At 34.1% G+C, this 23,917-nt stretch overlaps 2 protein-coding genes and 1 long non-coding RNA gene across 3 annotated transcripts; 2 read left to right on the top strand and 1 right to left on the bottom strand.

Annotated features, from left to right (window-relative positions):
- The first annotated feature begins 10,389 nt into the window (after positions 1-10,389).
- Positions 10,390-14,079, top strand: LOC120215868 (PLASMODESMATA CALLOSE-BINDING PROTEIN 3-like). The gene is made up of 4 exons (XM_039213399.1): positions 10,390-10,620; positions 10,736-10,975; positions 11,082-11,121; positions 13,542-14,079. Exons 1-4 carry the CDS (start codon positions 10,566-10,568, stop codon positions 13,828-13,830), a joined length of 624 nt encoding a protein of 207 aa, XP_039069330.1. The 5' UTR covers positions 10,390-10,565; the 3' UTR covers positions 13,831-14,079.
- Positions 14,080-16,525: 2,446 nt separating this feature from the next.
- LOC120215956 lies at positions 16,526-18,975 on the top strand. The gene is made up of 3 exons (XR_005525003.1): positions 16,526-16,759; positions 17,217-17,299; positions 18,796-18,975. It is a non-coding gene; the product is annotated as an uncharacterized LOC120215956 (long non-coding RNA).
- A 2,489-nt stretch (positions 18,976-21,464) lies between these two features.
- Positions 21,465-22,330, bottom strand: LOC120215770. The gene is made up of 3 exons (XM_039213342.1): positions 22,299-22,330; positions 22,039-22,084; positions 21,465-21,956 (listed from the first exon to the last, which is right to left on the bottom strand). The coding sequence occupies exons 1-3, from the start codon at positions 22,328-22,330 to the stop codon at positions 21,465-21,467; spliced, it is 570 nt and encodes a 189-aa protein (XP_039069273.1).
- Positions 22,331-23,917: the final 1,587 nt, after the last annotated feature.

Below are 23,917 nucleotides of genomic sequence, written 5' to 3'. Positions count from 1 at the left end.
ATGAAATGTATGTCTTTTTACCATTTTTCTCTTTGGGAAATGAATTTGGGACTGCTTCAGCATACGACACAAATGATGTTGAGGTGAGTCGAACCTTTGCAAGACATGTTTTAGCATTGTTTGCTTTGTTATGGTTGTAAACATAAGCTTTAAGAGGGAGGTGAAACTTGATTTTTCCGCACAAAAAGAGACAAATTGAGCAGTCAACTTAATATAAACTAATTACAACTTGGAGGTTTCATATTAATTTTTTGGTAAATTAAGTTATAGTCCCCCAAACTTGAACACCCTTTTGTAACATCCTTCATACCGGGTTAGTGATCAAATTGTGAAATTTTAAAATTTAGTGACCAAAGTAGATAAATTGAATAGTTGAAAGATTTAATAGGAATGTTTCATGTAGGATGGATAAGCAAAGAAGGGAAATTAAGGGGGCAAATGAGTCTTTTAGCAAGAGAAATAATTAAATATTACTTAAGGTTATTTAATAAACCACGTGGAAGCCAGGGAGAAAGACCAAAGTTTCCAAATTTCTCTTCTTCTTCATTCTTTTTCTTCCCCGTGAGACCAAGCTAAAGGTGAGTTTTCTTGTTGAGCAAATTCTTGATGAATTTAAGGTTGCTTATTGATCATTAGATGATAACTAAGCTTAAGGAAAGCTTAGATTATCTTAAAACAATAAGACGAGGAATACATGATGGATTAAAGAAAGGAAGTAGAAAAGTGAAATCTTGGAATAGAGTTCATAATAAGAATTGGAAGTGAGATTTGACTTGTCATCAAGCTAATTAAGGAATAGGAAGTGTTAGAATTAAAATTGGAACATGTTGGAATTTGAGTGAGATTCTTAAATTCCATATGGAGAATTGGATTTCTAAGTTTTAGAAGTATTAAATGGACAATAATTAGTTTAAGTAAGTGTATGCAAGTTAGGGATATAAAATGAGGTGAAATATAAAGTGTTGAGAGGTTTATAAAGAGATTTTCGTACTAAAATGACATTTATGGGCTTTGTGCATCGATGCACATTCAATGTGCACCGATGCATCAAGGATAAATCCCAGAAATTTGTTTAAGGTGTATCGATGCACCTGAAGTGCATCGATGCACTCTTTTAAAATACAAACATCGAATGCCATCAGTGCATCGATGCACCCCCTTAAATATAAACATCTAATAGGATTTATGCATCGATGCATGGTGTGGTGCATCGATGCATACCTTCATTAAAAGATGAAAATGACTTTTCTTTTAGCCCAAGAAATAATAGTTTAGAATACATTAATTAGTATATTGATTAGCATCAATAAATTACTCTGTAGATACCGAGCCTGAACAAGCTCCAGAATAATTACCTCATAAGATCGATCGAGGAAAAAGCAAGGAAATATAGGTGAGTGCATATGCATAGCATGAATATAGTATTCTATTCAGTTCTAGACTTGTGATAAGTCTAGATTCAATATTTTGATACATGATCGCATTTCATATTATGATACATTATATGAATTCATATTATATGCATTAAGTGATATGAATATGCAAGAAATGTTATATAAGCTATGTGATAAAGTGATGGAACATGATATGTTTATGTGATAAAGGTATGGAAATTATATGTCTATATAATATAAATTATGGGAATGGTAAAAGCCCATGTTATGTACATGAGAACTATAGGTATAGTTGGCATGCCAAGAGTAGAAGGTCTACGCGGTCCTTCGGGACATATATGTATTCTTTGGAACATGTGTGAGGTCTTTTAAGACACATACGTGATCCTTGGCATATGTATATGATTCTTAAGGAAATTTTCTACGTGGTCCTTAGGGATAATCTTATATGGCACTATGGTGCAATTCTACGCGGCACTTCGGTGCAATTCTACGTGGCACTTCGGTGCATTTATACGAGCTGTGGTGACAGCATAGTGCACAGCCTCACAGTACTTACATATCTTAGGTTCTCAGTATGGTATCATGGGCCAATAATCTTATTAATATGAATTCATGAATGTTAATATATTATGCTTACAAGTAAAGAACATGGTGATATAAACTGCATGGTTAAGCATTTGATTTCATCTCATTCCATTTCATTATGGCATTTCCATTACAGTTATTTGTTATTGTTATTATTATATTGTCTCACTAAGTCGATGACTTAGCGTGTGAGTATTTCACACGTAGGATCCAAGAAAGTAGCCGAGACAGGTTAAGTAGCTGGACAATATTACTCCTTCAACTATCAGATCAGAAGCAACTTAAGCAGTAGGTCCTTCTGTTCTGTAAATGAATGTTGGCATATAATCAAAGGGTCAAGTCGTGTAAGCTCTGAATATTTTGATAAACTTGTATTAACATATGTATATTATTGTATTTTAATAATATAAGTTCAAATGTTTTATCGTTTTTTTAAGAATATTGTTTTGTATAGTCAATGTGACATCCTGGACTCATATCCGGGTCAGATATAGGTTGAAGGTGTTACATTTAATGGTATCAGAGCTATGGTTTAGCCGATTCTAGGCATAAACCAGAGTCTATAGAGTCTTTAAATGGAGTACATGCCAACATATAGTGAGAACTTCTGATATGGTATAACATGAGTATGTTGTTTTGCTTAAAGAACAATGTGTTTATTTTTACTAGATGTCCGGACATAATAGCTCCCGAAGTGAAGCGGGAGAAGATAGGCCTGCTGAAAGCAGTAATTCACCTACCCTGGCCAGGCAAGGTGAAGAACAAGCATCTCGAGGAGTGCCTGTGCAAGATCAGGATATGTTCTTCAGAACGTTAGACGCTATTCTGACGCGTCTTCAACCTCCTGTTCCACCAACTCAAAGAATGAATATAGTAAAAGAGTTGAGAGGTTTAGGAGCCCCCGAATTTAAGGGAGAAGCCGAGGAAGGTCCGGTTGCGGCGAATCTTTGGTTAAATGATTTGAAAATTATGTGGGATAGTCTCCACTGCTCTGAAGTGGAGAAGTTTGGTGGAGTTGTCTCGTTACTGAGGGGTCAGGCAAGAATATGGTGGACGAACGTCACCATGAGGATGTGAAGTAACCAATTGACTTGGTCTTTTTTCTTAGATGAATTTAAAAACAAGTACATTGGAGATCAATTTATTCGGCAGATGAACCAGGAGTTTAAGAACTTGAAACAGATGAACCGTTCTGTATATGAGTATGACTGCGAGTTCAACAAGCTGAGTAGGTTTGCATCTGAGCTTGTGTCTACTGAAAAAAAAGGCATGTGAATGGTTTGTGGAGGGCTTACGCCCTAGATTGAAAGAGATGCTGATAGTATTGAATTTGTCCTCATTACAAGAGGTGATTAATCGTGCCAAAGCTCTTGAAAGAGCTCAGAATGAGAGATTCAGGGATTTTAGAGTTCAGACATCAAAGAGAACATGTGCTTCTTCCAGCTCAGTACCATAAAAAAGAGGAAGAAACTCAGGATTTCAATCACAAGCTAGATCAGAATCAGTTGCATCATCTGCTAGAGGAGCAAGTCAAGCAAGACCTAGACAGACACATTCAGTGGGATCTGATGCTGGGATATCTAATCAGGGTCAAGCAACACAGTGTCAACATTGTGGAGAAATCATTTTGGGACATGTCGGATGGCTTCCAGAGCTTGTTTTCGATGCGGAGATACTGGCCATTTTATCCGGGATTGTCCGTTGATGGTTGGTGAGCCTGTACCATCTGAGAGAGTTGGCTCTGCCTCACAGAGAGGTAGGGGAAGAGGCAGAGGAATGAACCAGTTTGAATCTTCTGCTCAACCTGAAGTTCGGTCAACCGCACGGGTGTACAATTTAAAGACAAGTGAAGACTGTGATGACCCTGATATTATAGCATGTACTTTTCAACTGTACGATAAATTAATATTGGTACTAATTGATCTAGGATCTAATTATTCTTACATTACAAGTAACTTAATAAAGGAATTGAGGATTCCCTTAGAAGCTACGAGTAATGAGATTATATTAACTAATCCTTTAGGTTATAGTACTCGGTTGAACAAAGTTTGTAAGGGGTGTCCCATAAAGATTCAGGAAATTGAATTCCCTGTTAATCTGATGGAATTACCCTTTGACGAGTTTGAAGTGATTCTGGGAATTGATTGGTTGTTTCGTTATTATGGGGATGTTAATTACAGATCGAAAAATATAACCCTGAAGAGTCCAGGAGGAACAAAAATAAGTGTGAGTAGTGAAAGGTTTAATCCTTTAGCAAATGTAATATCAGTAATGTCTGCTAAGAAGCTATTGCTACAAGGATGTCAAGGTTTTCTTGCAAATATGATAGATACAAGAGCTAAAGAAAAAGGATTAGATGAGATTGCAATAATTCAGGAATTCCCTGATGTTTTCCCTACTGAGTTGCCAGCATTACCTCCAGATAGAGAGGTAGAATTTCAAATTGAAGTAATGTCGGAAACAGCTTCGATTGCAATGACACCTTATCGGATAGCTCCGAAAGAATTGCAAGAGTTAAAGAATCAATTGCAAGAGTTGTTAGAGAATGGATTTATTCGACCAAGTGTGTCGTCTTGGGGAGCTCCGGTGTTATTTGTTAAGAAGAATGATGGATCAATGCGTCTCTGCATTGATTATCGACAGCTTAATAAGGTGGCCATCAATAATAAGTATCATCTTCCGCGCATTGATGACTTGTTTGATCAGCTAAAAGGAGCTTCAGTATTTTCAAAGATTGACTTACGTTTTGGTTATCACCAATTGAAGATTCAGGAGAATGACATTCCAAAGACGGCTTTTAGAACAAGATATAGCCATTATGAATTTATTGTAATGCCCTTCAGAGTAACGAATGCACCTGCTGCTTTCATGGATCTCATGAACAGGATTTTTAAACCCTATTTAGATCAGTTTGTTATTGTCTTTATTGATGACATACTGGTGTACTCAAAGTCCATTGAAGAGCATAGCGCATATTTGCGAATAGTTTTGCAAATTCTCAGAGATAAGAAGCTTTATGCCAAATTGTCCAAATGTGAATTTTGGTTAAATGAAGTAATTTTCTTGGGGCATATGATCTCTGTAGATGGGATTAGGGTGGACCCTCAAAAGGTAAAAACTATAATGGACTGGGAAGTTCCAAAGAATGTATCAGAAGTTCAGAGTTTCCTTGGACTTGCCGGTTATTATCGAAGATTCGTTAAGAATTTTTCGATGATAGTGCTGCCTTTAACGAAGCTGATGAAAAGAACGTACCATTCATTTGGACTTCGGAATGCCAAGAAAGTTTTGAAGCTTTAAAGAGAATTCTAACTGAAACTCCTGTATTGGTTCAACCGGAATCTGGTAAGAATTTTGTTGTATACAGTGACGCGTCCCACAACGGGTTGGGCGTGTATTAATGCAAGAAGGGAAAGTGATAGCGTATGCATCGAGACAGTTGAAACCACATGAAAATAATTACCCCGCCATTGATTTAGAAATGGCTGCTGTGGTGTTCGCTCTCAAGATTTGGCGTCATTATCTGTATGGAGAATGATGTTATTTGTATACGGATCATAAGAGCTTGAAATATCTGATGACTCAAAAAGAGCTTAATTTGAGGTTACGGAGATGGGTATAGTTCTTAAAAGATTATGATGTGATAATTGACTATCATCCCGGAAAGGCTAACGTGGTAGCAGATGCTTTGAGTAGAAAGACGTTTGAACCCTTACGAGCTATGGATGCAAGATTATCTTTAACTGGAGACGGTGGTCTATGTGCAGAGTTAAAACTTAAACCAGCATGGTTGGAACAAATAAAAGAATTGCAAAGTAAAGATGAAGGGTGTTTGAAAATAATTGAGCAAGTAAAGAGCAAAGAGATTAAAGACTTTGAGTTTAAGTCGGATGGAAATTTGTATTATAAAGGAAGAATTGTGATACCCGATAATGAGGATTTGAAGAAAGAAATATTAACAGAGGCTCATTGCAGTCCATTAACGATGCACCCGGGTGGAACCAAGATGTATATGGATTTAAAAGGTCGGTATTGGTGGCCAGGGATGAAAAGAAGTATTACTGAATTTGTGTCCAAGTGCTTAACATGTCAACAAGTCAAAGCCGAACATCAAGTTCCGTCTGGATTGTTGCAACCACTTTCCATTCCACAATGGAAGTGGAAAATATAACGATGGATTTTGTTTCGGGGTTACCCTTGACTCCAAACAAAAGAGATTCAATTTGGGTAATTGTTGACCGATTGACCAAGTCAGCACATTTTCTTCATGTCATAACGGATTTCTCCATGGAAAAGTATTCGGAGTTGCATATTAGAGAAATTATTAGATTGCATGGAGTACCTATTTTTATAGTTTCTGATCGAGACCCTCAATTCACCTCGAGATTTTGGAAATCTTTGCATGGAGCGTTGGGAACTCGTTTAAACTTTAGTACGACTTTTCACCCCCAGACAGACGGACAATCAAAAAGAACAATTCAAATATTGGAAGATATGTTGCGAGCATATGTCATTGAGTTTAAAGGGTCGTGGGAGAAATACTTACCATTGGCGGAGTTCGCTTACAACAATAGTTATCAGTCTAGTATTAAAATTACACTCTATAAGGCGTTATATGGGAGGAAGTGTCGTACACCATTAAACTGGTATGAGCTCAAAGAACGAAGTGTACTTGGTCCAGATTTGATTCAAGATATGAAAGAGAAAGTTCGGGAAATTCAACATAACCTAAAAGTGGTATTTGATCGGCAAAAGTCATAATCTGACCTCAAAAGAAAGGAGATTGAATTTGAAGTTGGGGATAAAGTATTTCTGAAGGTATCACCAGGGAAAAAAGTATTACGATTCGGTCGGAAAGGAAAGCTAAGTCATAGATTCATCGGGTCAATATGAAGTTGTTAAAAGAATTAGACCAGTGGCATACCAGTTATCCTTGCAACCAGAAATGGAGAAAATCCATAATATTTTCCATGTGTCCATGTTACGAAGATATAGGTCCGATCATTCTCATGTTGTTGCACCAGAACAAGTAGAAGTTCAACCTGATTTGACCTATGAAGAGGAACCAATACAAATATTGGCTCACAAAGTCAAACAATTGAGAAATAAAACGGTTCCGTTGGTCAAAGTTCTTTGGAGAAATCACAAGGTAGAAGAAGCCACGTGGGAACGTGAAGAAGACATGCGACTTCAATATCCTCATCTGTTCGTGCAATGAAAATCCGAGGACGAATTTTATTGAGGGAGGGAGATTTATAACATCCTCCATACCGGGTTAGTGATCAAATTGTGAAATTTTAAAATTTAGTGACCAAAGTAGATAAATTGAATAGTTGAAAGATTTAATGGGAATGTTTCATGTAGGATGGATAAGCAAAGAAGGGAAATTAAGGGGGCAAATGAGTCTTTTAGCACGAGAAATAATTAAATATTACATAAGGTTATTTAATAAAACCACGTGAAAGCCAGGGAGAAAGACCAAAGTTTACAGATTTCTCTTCTTCTTGATTCTTCTTCTTCCCCGTGAGACCAAGATAAAGGTGAGTTTTCTTGTTGAGCAAATTCTTGATGAATTTAAGGTTGCTTATTGATCATTAGATGATAACTAAGCTTAAGGAAAGCTTTGATTATCTTAAAACAATAAGATGAGGAATACATGATGGATTAAAGAAAGGAAGTAGAAAAGTGAAATCTTGGAATAGAGTTCATAATAAGAATTGGAAGTGAGATTTGACTTGTCATCAAGCTAATTAAGGAATAAGAAGTGTTAGAATTAAAATTGGAACATGTTAGAATTTGAGTGAGATTCTTAAATCCCATATGGAGAATTGGATTTCTAAGTTTTAGAAGTATTAAATGGATAATAATTAGTTTAAGTAAGTGTATGCAAGTTAGAGATATAAAAGGAGGTGAAATATAAAGTGTTGAGAGGTTTATAAAGAGATTTTCGTGCTAAAATAGCATTTATGGGCTATGTGTGTGCATCGATGCATCAAGGATAAATCCCAGAAATTTGTTCAAGGTGTATCGATGCACCGGAAGTGCATCGATGCACTCTTTCAAAATACAAACATCGAATGTCATCAGTGCATCGATGCATAAGTAGTGCATCGATGCATGGTGTGGTGCATCGATGCATACCTTCATTAAAAGATGGAAATTACTTTTCTTTTAGCCCAAGAAATGATAGTTTAGAATACATTAATTAGTATACTGATTAGCATCAATAAATTACTCTGTAGATACCGAGCCTGAACAAGTTCCATAACAATTGCCTCGTAAGATCGATCGAGGAAAAAAACAAGGAAATATAGGTGAGTGCATATGCATAGCATGAATATAGTATTCTATTCAGTTCTAGACTTGTGATAAGTCTAGATTCAATATTTTGATACATGATAACATTTCATATTATGATACATGACATGAATTCATATTATATGCATTAAGTGACATGAATATGCAAGAAATGTTATATAAGTTAAGTGATAAAGTGATGGAACATGATATGTTTATGTGATAAAGGTATGAAAATTATATATCTATACAATATAAATTATGGGAATGGTAAATGCCCATGTTATGTAGATGAGAACTATAGGTATAGTTGGCATGCCAAGAGTAGAGGGTCTACGCGGTCCTTCGGGACATATATGTATTCTTTGGAACGTATGTGAGGTCTTTTAAGACACATACTTGATCCTTGGCATATGTATATGATTCTTAAGGAAATTTTCTACGTGGTCCTTAGGGACAATCTTATATGGCACTACGGTGCAATTCTACGCGGCACTTCGGTGCAATTCTACGTGGCACTTCGGTGCATTTATACGAGCTGTGGTGACAACATAGTGCACAACCTCACAGTACTCACATACCTTAGGTTCTCAGTATGGTATCATGGGCCAATAATCTTATTAATATGAATTCATGAATGTTAATATATTATGCTTACAAGTAAATAACATGGTGATATAAACTGCATGGTTAAGCATTTGATTTCATCTCATTCCATTTCATTATGGCATTTCCATTACTTCTTTGTTGTTATTATTATTATATTGCCTCACTAAGTCGATGACTTAGCGTGTGAGTGTTTCACACGTAGGATCCAAGAAAGTAGACGAGACAGGTTAAGCAGCTGGACAACATTACTCCTGCAACTATTAGATCAGAAGCAACTTAAGCAGTAGGTCATTCTGTTATGTAAATGAATGTTGGCATGTAATCAAATGGTCAAGTCGTGTATGCTCTGAATATTTTGATAAACTTGTATTAACATATGTATATATTATTGTATTTTAATAATATAAGTTCAAATGTTTTATCGTTTTTTTAAGAATATTGTTTTGTATAGTCAATGTGACATCCTGGACTCGTATCCGGGTCGGATATGGGTTGAGGGTGTTACACCTTTTGTAAATCCCTAATTTAATTCTTGATTTGTATGTTGAATTTTACGTTTATTTAAATTTAGTCATTAGTTTAATATGTATATGCATGTTTAATAAATTTATAGTTTGGTATGTTATATTTTAATTTTTGTATTTCAATCACATTTGTTTAAATTTTCTTATTTGTTTTAAATGTTCAGGTGTCATTTATGTTAATTTTCATATTATTTTAGCTTAAACCGAATATGATCAATTGCATATAAGACCTATAGTTTATGCGCATTTTGTATTTAAGTCATTGGTTTAATTCCAATTTTGTAAGTTTAATTTTACATTTATATGAATTTAATCATCATTCTAAAGTTAGTTTATTTAGCTTAAATTGGTCCTCACATTTAGATTTATCTTAATTTAGTCCATGTTTAGGATTGTTTTCTTTAATTAGTTGTGTATATTTATTTTGCATATTGATATGTTTATGTATAAGTATGCGATTGATTTATTTAGGAGTCACATAACATCATTTTGTATAATTTATATGTTGTATTCATGTGCCTAACTTAACCTCTATCACATAATCGGGTTTAGAGTTTAGAGTTTAGGGTTTATGATTTATTGCAAAGACATTAATTAATCGACTTGATATCGATTTATGAAATAAGTACAATTTAGGGTTTAGAATTTAGGATTTATAATTTATGATTTAGGGTTTAGGATTAATTACACAAACATTAGTTAAAATTTGAGGTAGTTGTATTATAGAATTTTTTTTATATTTTTAAATGTTCAATAGTGTATTTTTAATAATGTAATTTTAAAAAATCTAAAATTATAATATAATATTTTTTTCGAGATGCTCACGAGCTTTTCGAGTCGAATATCGAATAGTTCGTTTAAACTTGTTAAGAACTCGAGTCGAGCACGAGTCAAATCCATTCGATTCGAATATTTATCGAATCGATATCGAATCGTCTCATTTACAACCCTAATCACACCATCCAGAGAGCTACCGCATCATCACTCTCTCTTACATGTTTTATTTATTTTTTTCCTGTCTTAACGCCAAACAAACCACATTTGCTTTGTTCTCTCTCTCAGACTCACACTTTTTCATAAGCTTATCAGGCCCAAACACCGCCATTCTCACCTCCCTCAACCCTTATTTTCTCCTTTTTTGTTCTCATCAGCCATGGCTGCTGCTTTACTGCTTTCAGTGCTCTTTCTTTCCATGACTGGCCACTCAAGTAAGCTCTCAACATGCTTTCTTTTGAGGACCCAGTCTAGATTTGACATTTTCTCTTTGAAAAATGACCATATTTGATCTGAAAAAAGAGCCTAAATCTGTGTTCTTTTTTGCAGGTGCCGTATGGTGTGTGTGCAAAGATAATGTTGGTGAAGCGAACTTGCAGAAGGCACTGGATTATGCTTGTGGAAACGGTGCGGATTGTAACCCGATCCATTCAAATGGACCTTGTTTCAACCCCAACACTGTTAAAGCACATTGCAGTTATGCCGCCAACAGCTATTTCCAAAGAAAAGGCCAAGCTCAAGGCTCCTGTGATTTTGCTGGCGCTGCTGCTATTTCTTCAACTGACCCTAGTAATTTCCCTTCCCATTTTTACCAAGGCAGTTAAAAACGTTAAAAACGATGAGAGGAATCAGAACTTACCCTTTTGTTTTCGGGGTTTTTTTTGGTGATTTACAGGCTCTGCTGGCTGTTCTTACCCCTCCAGCGCCAGTATCAGGTATGGAGTAAATTTCTGTTTTTTACCTTTCTTTTAAACTGCACATTTTCCATATACATTAAGGTCATTAGATGCCTTATTTTAGGGTTTGAGGCTTTGAGATTAAAAAAAAAGCTTCTTTAGGTAACATCATTTTGGATTTAAGGGTGTTTGGTTAAGGAAATATGGGATGTTATTTCCAGTTTAGTTGACCTATAATCTTATTTTAATTAATTTTTTATTCTCAGTGATATTTTGAGATATGTTATCGGGAATATGATTACCATTATATTAGTTATTTTTAGATTACTAGCGTTTTGGACTAAAATACTCTTAAAAAAAATTCTTTTTAAAAAATATCTTTATTCTGTCGTTGAATAATAAAAATTCTACGAAGGTTGAATTATAAATTTATCTTTAAATTATTTTAAATTTATAAAAAAAAAATCATAATTAGAATTTTATATGAAATTCAGGTTAAAATAAAATTTTACTCTTTTATTAAATATATTTATCTTTTTAATTTTTGTAAAAAAATTATAATTTTATTAATTTAAAATTTTTAAAGAAAATATATAAATTAATTATATTAATATTATAATAAAATTTAACTTGTTAAAAAAATAAATATATAATAAGAATAATTTAGTAAAATAAATATTTCAATAATTTTTTATTCTTTTAATTAAATACTGTAATATTACATTTTTGTTAAACGAACTAAACATAAAATAAAATATTCTCAATAATTTTATTCTTGTCTGTAATCTTATTTTTATTTATAATTTTATATTTCGTGAATTAAACTCACAATAAAAGGTCATAAAAGTGTAATGATAGTGATTCTACTATTCCCAAAATAGTTGGGTTTAAATCTATTTCTTGCTGGTTTAACTGTGGTAAGAATTATTGTGCCATGGGTCATGATATGTTTATTTATATATTGTTCGCCCACATGCAAATGTTTTATTCTAAAGTTTTATCAAAGTTGGACCACGTAGTTGAGGATAAAAAAGTTATTATTATTTTTACAACTCTTCTAGTCCAACATATATTAAAAATGGGTACAAAGTGTGGATTAAATTTTAATTTGGTTTATGTAAAACACAAATTTTTAAATATATAACTTCAAATATTGAATATATTTGTTTTTATTTTTTTGTTATCGTAAAATAGATTGATTAATGTAATTCATTTTGGTCAATATCATTTATTTTTTATTTTTTAAAGTATTTTAGGATATTTTTGAACAATTTATTATCGGTCTAAAATCCACTACTTGATTTAAATAGTGGTGTGAATTTTAAAATCATTTTTGTTCTATTTTTGATCACTTGAGACTCTCAACAAGTGTTTATTTATTGATTTAAATATATTAAAAGTCTTTTTAAAAAATTTAAATCAGTCTTCATATTTGTAATTTTATGATATTAAACTTTTATAATCTTTTATTTAAAAATATTGATCTGTTTATTAATTTAGATTAGATCCTACTGTTAATTATTGACTAAAAAGTATTACAAAAATAAAGTAACGTTTTAAATCCTTTAAATTTATATTTTTTTTTATCAATTTAACTTTAAAATTTTGTTTCACACTTGTAAACACAACTTTTATTTAATGTTAAGTAGGCTAGAAGTCAACAATCTTTTACAAATAAAGAGAGAATTAAGATTTGAATTTTGGAGATAAATATATTTAATAATTTTAAAAAATTAATATCTAAATACAATAAAATAAACATAAAATATAACTGGCATGTGCATTTTGCCAATTGAGTTATTGTTTAGTAACATGGGATTATGATGTTGCCATTTATACAAATTATGCATACCCATTTTTTGTACTATTATGTAACATTTACATATTTTTAATAATAGCATCTTGTTTTACATTAGTTTAATCATTCTTGAAAAGAACAAAAAATTCATCACCGATTTGTGGTGGGGCAAGGGTTTATTTATTCTTTAATCTACCTTTATAGTACCCTTTGAAAGGGACAAATGGTTGCATTGGGTTTAGAGCCCTTTTTTTCTATCTTTTCGAGATTTGTGATGCCTTGAAAGTTGTGCACATTGTTGTCTTATTATTTAAGGGACTTGCCCCCACTTTTTGGGCACCCCTTTTGCTAATTGTTATGCTTTCATTTTCAGGCTTTGTAAATGGTAAAAGAAATCATAAATATTTTGTGTACTAAACTTTTATTTACATGTTTGAATATATTTGGATAATCACTAAATTAAGATCGAATGTTATAAAGAATTAAATTATTTTATATTAAAATAGTATAGATTTAATAAATATTTAAATCTGATCTTGATAGCACATGTTCAGTATCCTTATTGGTACGTATTAGAACATGCTACATTATATGTTTGTGATATGATTTATTGCTTTTCGACAAATATGGTGACTCGTGCGTTTTCATTTTATCGGATCAGTAGCACCGGCACTTCGACAACTCCGGTTACTGCAACAAACCCATCGACCACCACACCCACGAGCATGAACCCAGGCACCAACACCCCAACAGGCACCAACACCCCAACAGGCACGACACCATATGGCTCAACGACGCCGACCGGAGTGTTGGGAGCAGTCGGCAACGGCTTAGGCCCATCCGGAACCAGCACAACCAACACGGACTACAGCCACGGAGGATTCCGGCTTCAGGCTATTTCTTCCCTCACAACCTTGGTGTTTTCAGGCTTGATGCTATTGTGGGGTTAAGAACACAAAAAAACCTATGTGATATTTATCCAAGGACATGTTAAAGATATCTAAGTTTTTTCTCTTCTTTTTTAGTTTTAATCCCCACCTTAGATGAACATGAAGATGGGGATTTTATTTCTTTTTGAGAGCATGGTTTTAGGGGTGACCCATCGATGCATTATTATGTTTTCTTTTTTCGTGTTTTGATGTAAATCTAGTTCTAGGGTTCAAGTAAATTATTAAGTAAATGAGAATTTGGCATCACATTCATGAGAGTAAACTAGAGTTCAACTCGATTTGAAATTTTTAGAATAGAATTTGATTCGATTTGAAAATTTATGAGTATAAAATTTTCAAGTTTTACTTGATTTCGAAATTACGAATTAAAGTTTATAAATGCTCGAATAGTTTGAGTATTATTGAGTTTAATTAGATTTGAAATTTTTAAAATGAAGTTTAATTTAATTCGAAAATTTACAAGACTAAAATTTTTAAACTTGATTGCAATTCGAAATTATTAACGGAAACTTGTAGATGTTCGATTTTTTTTTAAATTTAACTCGATTAAAGTTTTAAATTTGAACCTTAATTTTAAATACATAAAATTGTTATATTAAATCTTAAAAAAAATCAACACATAAATATTAATATTATTAATAATTTATTTAAAAAAATAAAGTCTTAATATTTTTATATTTTCGAGTTCTTTAATCTTTTCGAGTTGAGTATCAAGTAAATCATTTCGACTCGTTAAAAATTTGAACTCAACCTATTCAGGTCGAATATTTATCAAACTTTGATCGAATCAATATCAAATAGTTCATGATATGTCTTGTCTGATTCACAATTCTACACGAGATCATCCTTTAATTTATTCATTATAATTTAGTTGTATTATTTTCGAACTTGTCTACGTTTTCACTATCGAGATCCCAAATTGAATGCACAATAACTCAAAACTTAGAATTGTACTTGAATCCAATTTTCATCTCGTATCATCGACCTATTAACCCAAGATTTTAAAATATAAGGTTCAAATGAAATTAAGTGTCTACAATCAATATATATCATTATAACCCATGATTACAATTTAATAAACCAAGACAACAATTTAATAAAACTTGATGATATTGAACACTAGTGTTGACTATTGAAGTATTTAAGTATTTTTCTCGTATTCGAAGTGTCAATTAATCAAGCTATAGTTAGTGATTATGTCACAGAGGAAATGTTGATGAATCTGTTTATTAAAATTTAGTTGATCATGAAAATGAAATAGTTTCAAAATCAAACTCTTAAGACTTTGAATACGTGCATATTACTCGAATCCGAGGGTGATATCATAGCTTGTCTCAATCCAAGCCGAGAATCGATTCTATCGATGATCGGTCGGCATCTGTTGGAAGAAAGGACCGGATATGTCTAGATTCGATCGATAATTAATTTGTATTTTGAGAATTAATGGGGAGCCTATTGAGCTGCAACAGATTTTTCAGGTTAACCGTCGTAAATATACACCTCTAGTCTTTTGATCTATATGCAACTATTAAATGAATGATCAACTTTTTTGTGATTAAGGAAACTTTAAGTAATGCAGGTTATAATTTGACTCGATTTAAAAATTATAAGAAATCGTTATAGAATTTTCTTATTATTGAAAACAATAATATGATGACTTATATTTTAATTTGAATAATCTTATTTTATACGATAATATTGATCGTACTAGAGATCATGAACAAAATGTGAGGGTATCATATGCCACCCTAATTTTTTTTTAAAAAATATTGCTTTTCTATAAATTTAATATAAAAATATTAAAAGTTAAAATTAACACCCTCTTAAAAAAATATTGACATTCATTATTTGTTTTAATTTAGTTAAAAAAATTCGTATAGTTTTAAAATTTTAATTTTCAAATTAAATTTTCTGATCTTGTTTAGCTTAGAACTAATTAACTTGATTAGTGTATATAAAATCGTGTGTATATAGAAAATAAGATAAGTCATAGTATTATCTCCTATTTTTTTGTTGATTTTCTCGTGCAATTCCGCAGCTAATTATATCCTTCTTAAACTAAATTGTGCGTTGCAATTAGGGATGAGCATGGGTTGAGTCGGGTTTTTGGTCTACCCGACTTGATCCGAGAATAAATGATCCTCCACCCGAGACCTGATCCTACCTGACCAAAACAAAATTTCACCTGACCCGAACCCGACATATAACTTAGAAACCCGACCCGACCCGACCTGAAATAATAATAAAATATTATTTTTATTCAATAAAAACAATGACTTAATTGGAAAAAAATATATATAGAGGTATTATTGTCATTATTTCTTAATATATAAGATAAAATTATATTTTTCCGGGTCATATATTTTTCACCTTAAACCCGAACCCGACCCGAGTATCAAACTTAAAAAACCTGACCGACCCAACTCAAAATCGATTTTTTTAAAAAAACCCCGACCATATCGAGTCGAATCCGTTGGATTCGGGTCCAATGCCCATCCATAGATGCAATTGCAGAAGCACGTATTAACTATTTTTAATTAAATATCAATATAATTATTATAATAATAACATATCTAACCATGTTTTATTTTAGTTTAAATAATATTAATTCAATTAATTAATAATAATAATCGGATTGTTCAAAGTATAACGTACCAACATCCTAATTTCTAGCTTACAGTCTCTTCCACTGGGTTTCTTCATTTTTCTTCCATTTTTCTCTCGTTACCGGCTTTGTAGGAGCACAAATCTTTCTTGGTTATTTTTTTCTCGAGAAAATCTCACCACCGTTTTCTTTCTTGGTTGTTTACAAGACCAAAAAGTTAAAATCCGACAGGAGAATATATATTGTAGTGAGACCCACCGCCGTTTTTTTTCTACCCAGAGACCCACCACGAGTTAAATGGGGCAATCAAGAGATACTCAGTCGGTAAAATGCTCTCTCTCAGACAACCTTGAAACTTTCTATTTATGGTCTTTTTCACTCTTAGCTTTTCCCCTTAGCACTGTTGGTTCCATTCATGTGTTTCTCGTTGTTATTATAGCACTATTAGTACTAAAAGGCAACGTTGATCATGCTGAAAACGATTACTTGATGCCATGAAAAATGGGGTTTTTACTTTCTTTTTGCTCTGTTGCAGTTAATTGTCGAATTATAATTGTTTGGTAGCTACATGAATGCACTTCCTTTATTGAAATAATAAACATTGATGTTACACTATCTAATGCTTGTGCAAGGGTTCCATGGTTATTTGATTGCTTTATATGCTTGTAATGGAAGTTTTCTTGATGAAACTTCATTTTAATTGCACTGATTATTATTTGCTTGTTATTAAATGGGCAATGGTATCCAGAAATTCTTATAGGGCGTTTCCTTGTTTCAACAGGACAACCGATGCGATATATGCGGTGATGTTGGGTATGAGGACCTAGTTAATACCTGTTCTCGTTGCAACATCCGACGCCATTTGTAAGATCGTGATCGGTTAATTTTAAGGTTTTGCTTGTGTGTATGATGGAAATGAATAGGGGAGAATGCTTGTTTTAATCTAATAGTTAAGTAGGAAACTTGCTATGAAAACCAGTAAAATATTTTCGATCCTTCCAAACAAGTAAAGCCTATGTTTTTAATGCACCTTGTGATGTCTTTTGTATGATAACCATGGAGGATCGAAACAGATAAGGAAGAAAGACATGTTTTATTCTAATAATTAGGTGATAAAAGTACAAAAACTTGCATTGGAACCTACCTACCAATTACAGTAAACTACTTTCCATCCTTTGAAACTAGCAAAGCCTTGTATGTGCGATATGCTGCTAATTTCCTTTTGTGTTTTGAGTTGAATGTTCATGATTGTCTGGTTTCCATTATCCAATTTTTATCAATTAATTTTTTTATAAGAAACGAGGCCTCGTTAAAAACCCTCTTCATAACTGCCGCTGTACAAAAGTACCTCAGCGGACTTTGGAAGGAGGAAAAGAGTGCCTCGAGTATTATTCCAAAAAAGAAATTACACCTCAAACAACAGCAGGCTATTACAAACATCACCCACCAACTTAACCTCAACCCTCCCAACAAACACATCATCCACACAAAAATTACTAAACAATTACCCTATACCCAACTTAGCTAAACTGTCAGCCTCCCAATTCACAACCCTTTTTACAAACCTTATAATAACTCTATGCTCCAATACAACACTGGCAATTTCCTTAACTAGCTGTGAAAACACGGTAGGACACACTTCCGGAGTCTTAATCCAACTCACTGCAATTGCAGAATCAGTCTCTATAATTAACCGACCCTTGCCACACCACTCTGATTCCACAAACAAAGGTAAACCAGCTTGAATAGCCTTCAACTCAGCTAACATAGGCGGACCTGGACCAGTAGATGCCGAAAATGAACCCAGAAGCTTGCTCTCTTCATTTCTAAGGATTCCACCAATTCCACTGTTTTTCCAATCACTTCTCACTGCCCCATCCACATTAATTTTGAAGAAACCCGGGGGTGAGGGACTCCACGAGACCGATGAAAGATTTATCTTCATGGACGGATTACTTGAATCAGCCAACTTCGGGTCACCAACAAGGCAATCTAAGAGAACTGGAAAATTAGGAAATTTCGCCGAAAACCACGCAACCACTCTATATCTAGAAATAAAGAACAAATGTTTAAGATCAAGACTTCCATTCTCGAAAACCACTTGGTTTCTACACTTCCATACTGACCACAAGACAGCTCCCGGAATAAAATTCCAAATAATAGACTTTGGAACTAGGCTTCCCGGAAGAATCTGTTGCATCGTACTTCTTGTTTGATGCTGAAAGGATTAACAACTATCACCCTTAGTTGCTTACTTGAACTAGAATAATCACATCTTAACTGATTGTTTCATTCGTAGTTATACATTATGTTTATTCAACCTTCAATTCTAAATACAATATTTTTTCCCCTTTTGGAAGCTATTGCATGATGACCTTAGTGAGGAACAAGCAGGAAAACTGGATATGTGAATTATGTCTTCCGAAGAATGATATAGGTTCTCTAAACTCTGGCTGGACAGAAAATGTTTTGGTTTCTTCTAAGAAAGTTTCTTTCAACTTAGGGAGACGGGTCGCATGTTAAAAGGCAAAAAGTTGTCGAAACTGGGAAAGTGAAATTTCTTCCTACAGAGGAAGTTATTAAGTCGTCCTCTGGCATACCAAAAACCTCCTTTCCTTCAAATAGCCTCTCTGGATCAAAACCTGTGCAAGCGAGCTTCACTCCATCTCCATCCAAGAAGCCATTTATGGGATCCAAAAACATTGGCCCTTGGTTTAATCCGATAAAGGAGAGAAGAAAATCCTACTTTTCTACAGTTAGGATCTGTGAATGCTGGGTGTCGTGGTGTGCAGATCACTCCATCAAGTCGTCAGCATGTGGTCCGAACATCAAACAAGCTAAAAGGTGATAAATTCTTTTGTTTTTGCATAAATTTTGTGTCTTGAGAATGTTGAAAGATGGAACAAAAAGGAGTTCCTAATGGCGTATTTATCTCATTTACAAAAATGTAGAAGCCTTTAATTTTACTTTTCTTTCAAGCAGTTGGAGTAAGTACTTCAGGAAACAAGATAAAAATTGTGACCCAGTAGGCGTAACTTTAGAGTTGGTTAGTGTTAATCATGATATATCTTAAGCTCTTGCTGGACTTAGTATGACATGATTTCAAGTTTATGTTATGCTTTATAATACCTATGTCTTAAATCAAGGTTGTCTATTATCCTAAAGTTTCGTTCTTAGACAAAAATATAGGTTTTCTTTTCCCAGTTGGGGAAAGGAGAAAATAAAGCACTCGAACTTTGTGAGTAATGGTTGCTTCTATGTCCCACTGCAGAAGATGAAGAGAAGGCTCCTCGGACACTTGTAAAGAAATACAGTACTAATGAAGAGTCGGTATCTTCTGTTATGGCTGCTAAAGAAGTCAAAAGTAATGTTGATGCTAAACCAATGATTAAAATGAGAGAGACATTTTCTGTGCCTGTAACTTCAACACTTCGTTCGCCTATTGTCAATACAGGCAAGAATTTTTCTCAAATGATATCATTTTGACATGTTTTTCCTTGAATTAAAACAAAAAACCCAAGATTTGCTTTGGAGATATCTGATTGTTTGAAAGGTGAAAATCTTTTGTTCAAAACTTCTCTGATAGAAGATGTATCTTATACGGTTACAATCTTATGAATTATATCTATGACCTTGTATTTAACATTCGAATACTATAACTCAACTTGTGTGTTAGACCCTTTTACGTGATGATATTTCCGGTCTTAGTGAATGACTGAGCTCTAGTTTTCAATTTGTATGGTGCTACATGATCACAAGTACCGAATTTTCAAGTTCGTCAGTGGTCAAAATTGGCTTTTTAAAGCTACTGTTGTTGTATCCTTATACTTGTCTTTATTTGCAGTCTTTAGCCACTTGATTGATATTGTAGTCTTAGATTCCGGTGGCAAATATCTGCTCTTATTGTATATTTTTTTTCAGTAGCAAGTGCACATGTTGTTCCCAACAAAGAAAATGTCCGCAAAGGGATGATATCAGATACCATTCTACCTGATAAAGAGCTCACAAATCTTCATTCTAAGACTGAGGACCCTATGAGGGCAACTCAACATTTACCATCAAAGCATCATACAACTATTATAAGTTCAGGCAAGCTAATTCTAAACTTAACTTTCCAATTTCTGTGGCATCTATTATCCAATTTTTTATCTTGTTCAAATTGCGGTGGTGATATTGATTATATTGGATCTTTTTCTAGCTGATCAATGTGTGATGCATTCTTTAAATAAATTCCTTCTCAGGTCAAAATTTTCGTAATGATGCAGAAACTGAGAACCCTGATGTCCCAAAAACAGAGACCTGGAACCGACTTAAGGTTTCCTTATATAGACCACATGCTCCTTCTCTATATGCCACCTGGATGTAAGTAAGCATGCCGTTGCATGATAGTGCACTCACTAGTTCACTACATTCTTTCTTATTACAAAATTGTATACTTGTTGAAATATGTGTCTAGATAATTCATCACATAATAGAAAAATGGCATGGATTTCTTGAGGATTTAAAACTTGAGGTAGATTAACAAGCTTTCATCATTGTTAATTACGTTGTTGTACTTGGTATGTTCAAGTCTTGTCTATATTTATGACATGAAAAGCTTTCACATAATAGGTTGATGGATTTTTATCTTTGTTAGCTGCCAGTGGTTCGATTCTGATTTGTAGGGGTTGCAGGGTTCTTAGTTTTGATACGACTCCCATGTAGTGTTTTTGGTTGTCTGTTCTAGGGTAATTAGGGGTTGCTGGGTTTTAGTTTGGTTATAGCTCCCTTGTTGTATGTCTTTGGGAGTGTGTACTTGAATAATTTTTTTTTGATAGGAATAGGATGCCTCATTAAAAACCTCCCTCTAAGTAGTCCACTGCCCTAAGGCAAGAACCAATTGTGGAAGGAGGAAAAGAGTACATCAATTTATTAATGATAAATCAATTACATAAAATTTAAAAAACACTCATACAGAAATACATAAGACTTAAAACACTCCTGCAGGACCTCCCCTCTAAGACATACAAACCAACTAAAAGCAGTACAATCAGCCAATTCCCTCCTTAGCTAGCTTGTCCGCCTCACAATTACAACACCTAGGAATCCACCTGATAATGATCTGATTTAAAGAAACAGTAGACGCAATCTCCTTCACAAAATTTGACAGATAAACAGGGACTGAAATTTGATCTTTAATCCATTCCACTGCTATCTTTGAATCACTTTCAATAATGAGCCTACCCTTCGAAGCCCATACTGATGAAACAAAGATGTCAATGCCTTTCTTGATAGCCTTCATTTCTGCTAGAATGGGAGTATTAGGACCTACATTTACTGAAAATGAAGTCAGTGTCACCCGATTCCAGTCCCTCAGAATTCCCCCAATACCAGCCACCATCCCCACACTACTCACCGCCCCGTCCACATTCATCTTAAAGAAGTCCAGTGGAGGAGGATTCCAACAGTACACAATACTGTCCAGAACCTTAGAGTCTGATAGGTTGTCAGCCACGGAAGGGTCACCAATTAAGAAATCAACCTGAGTTGAAAATAGGGGATACTTAGCTACAAACCATTTAGCTAATCTGACTCTTTTCCCCTTTCCGCTTTCGGATGGTTACCTCGATATGTCCGGTATGAGGGGTTTTTTTAACGAGGCCCCAATTTCTATAAAAAAAGCAGTTTGTCTCAGTTTACCTATATTGCTTGAAACTATGTGACTCGGATGGAATTGTCGGTTGTTTTTGAGTTTTTCGTTGTATATGGAGGGTCTTGAGGTCCATATCCTCATACTTGGTGTTCAAAATGTGTTAAACTTGGGTACCTAAAGAAAAATAAAAAATCGGGATAACATAAGCCTGAAAATTTCATGAGGCCTTACAGCATGCAATTTGCATTTAGGTTGGCATGCATTTGCTACTTTCAATATGTTTACTTGGTATCACAGTATTGACTTTCACCCACCTCTTTTAGGGGAGGTTTCAAATTTCCCAATACCGCTGACCTAGGTGAATATTTCGGTGGTTTCCTGGCTCGACCGCCTTGCAGAGTCCACCGTAAAGCATACAAATTTTCAAAGAAAATGCCCCCAGTTCTTCAGGTTAATCTGCTTCAACAGTGTCACCTTCAGGCTGATATATTTCAGAATGGTTGTTTAGATCTTTTTGACATCGCTTTATACTTTTTTCCAGCGGATTACATGGAAAGGTTTGCTTCAACATGTAAGATTATGGATTAAATTCATTTGCAGTTTCAGTTTTCAACTCATCTTACTTCAATGTTTTCTTTGAAATGCAGTTCTCAAGAGATTACAACAAACTATTTGAGCTCATGGGGATGGAAAATTCAGTGATGATAAGTTACATTGGTGATATGGAGTTGTTGATATTTACTTCTAAACAGTTGCATGGAGATTCACGAGGTAAGTCTAGTTTTTTGGCAGCTTCCCTTTGGAACAATTTATTAGGCACTACTCGGACTTGGGTGTGAGTGTTGGACATGAGAACGTCTAGAATGGACAAGTTTAATTCTTTTAAGTTTTTCCATGTATTTGGAGTGTTCCTGGAGGATCATATCCTCATGTCCAAGTACATGTATTAGGGTTATTTCCTATGTTGCTTCGACTTTTCATTTTTTCTTGAAACACCATCCAAAATCCATAATCCTCCATGGATTTTCCAAATACATGAAATCATGAAAACAATCTCCATACCAGTATTGGAGACGCGACCCTGTCCAACACTCATCCAGATCCAAGTAGTACAAGTTATTTTTTCTTTGAATATTACTCCAAATTAAAGTCTTCTTTGCTTAGGATTTGATATATTGGACTTGTTGGCTTCACTTTGTGAGCTAAATATTCATGCTCAATGGATATGGTTTCAATGCGTTCATGAAGATGACTAATACTATTGTAATATTCTTAGACGTGTTTACTAGATCGAAGATGGACTTTTTCGGGGGAGTCTTCTGCCGTGCGAAAGAAAATCGAGTGAAGGTACATGATAAGCTTCCTTCACTGGTGTCTTATACGCATGATGATAGTAATGCCAATACGGACAGCAGTGAGGCTTCTGATATGGATATCGACATGATAGGTGGAAAGATAGTAGGGATTCCTGATATGGTTCTTTCAAATGTATCGAAGCTGGAGTTCAATAAACAAGCTGCAAAAGAAACACCAGTTTCAATTACTGATGGGAAATTTTCAACTTTCTTAGGGGACTTGAATTCGAAGGTTCAATTGATTTCTCCAGAATCCAAACAAGAATGCTGCATTGAGTCTGATTTACCATCTAAAAGTACTGAGAAAATCAATAATGAGTTCCCTGTTCAGCCTCCTTCGGATAGCTCGCTTGGTAGGTTGCCTGGCAGTATTGTTGAAACCAATATGTTTCCTGGTTTTGATAAGTCAAAAATTGATTCTAGTGATAGAGCATCTAAAGGGAAATATGTTCCAAGTTTACAACGATCTCAAAATCAGCATCAGGTGCTTGAATA

The sequence above is a fragment of the Hibiscus syriacus genome, unplaced genomic scaffold (genome assembly GCF_006381635.1).
Source record: "Hibiscus syriacus cultivar Baekdansim isolate YM2019G1 unplaced genomic scaffold, ASM638163v2 tig00110156_pilon, whole genome shotgun sequence".
Lineage (NCBI taxonomy): Eukaryota > Viridiplantae > Streptophyta > Magnoliopsida > Malvales > Malvaceae > Hibiscus > Hibiscus syriacus.
The sequence above is the reverse complement of the archived record's forward strand: the minus strand, read 5'-3'. Positions and strand labels throughout refer to the sequence as shown.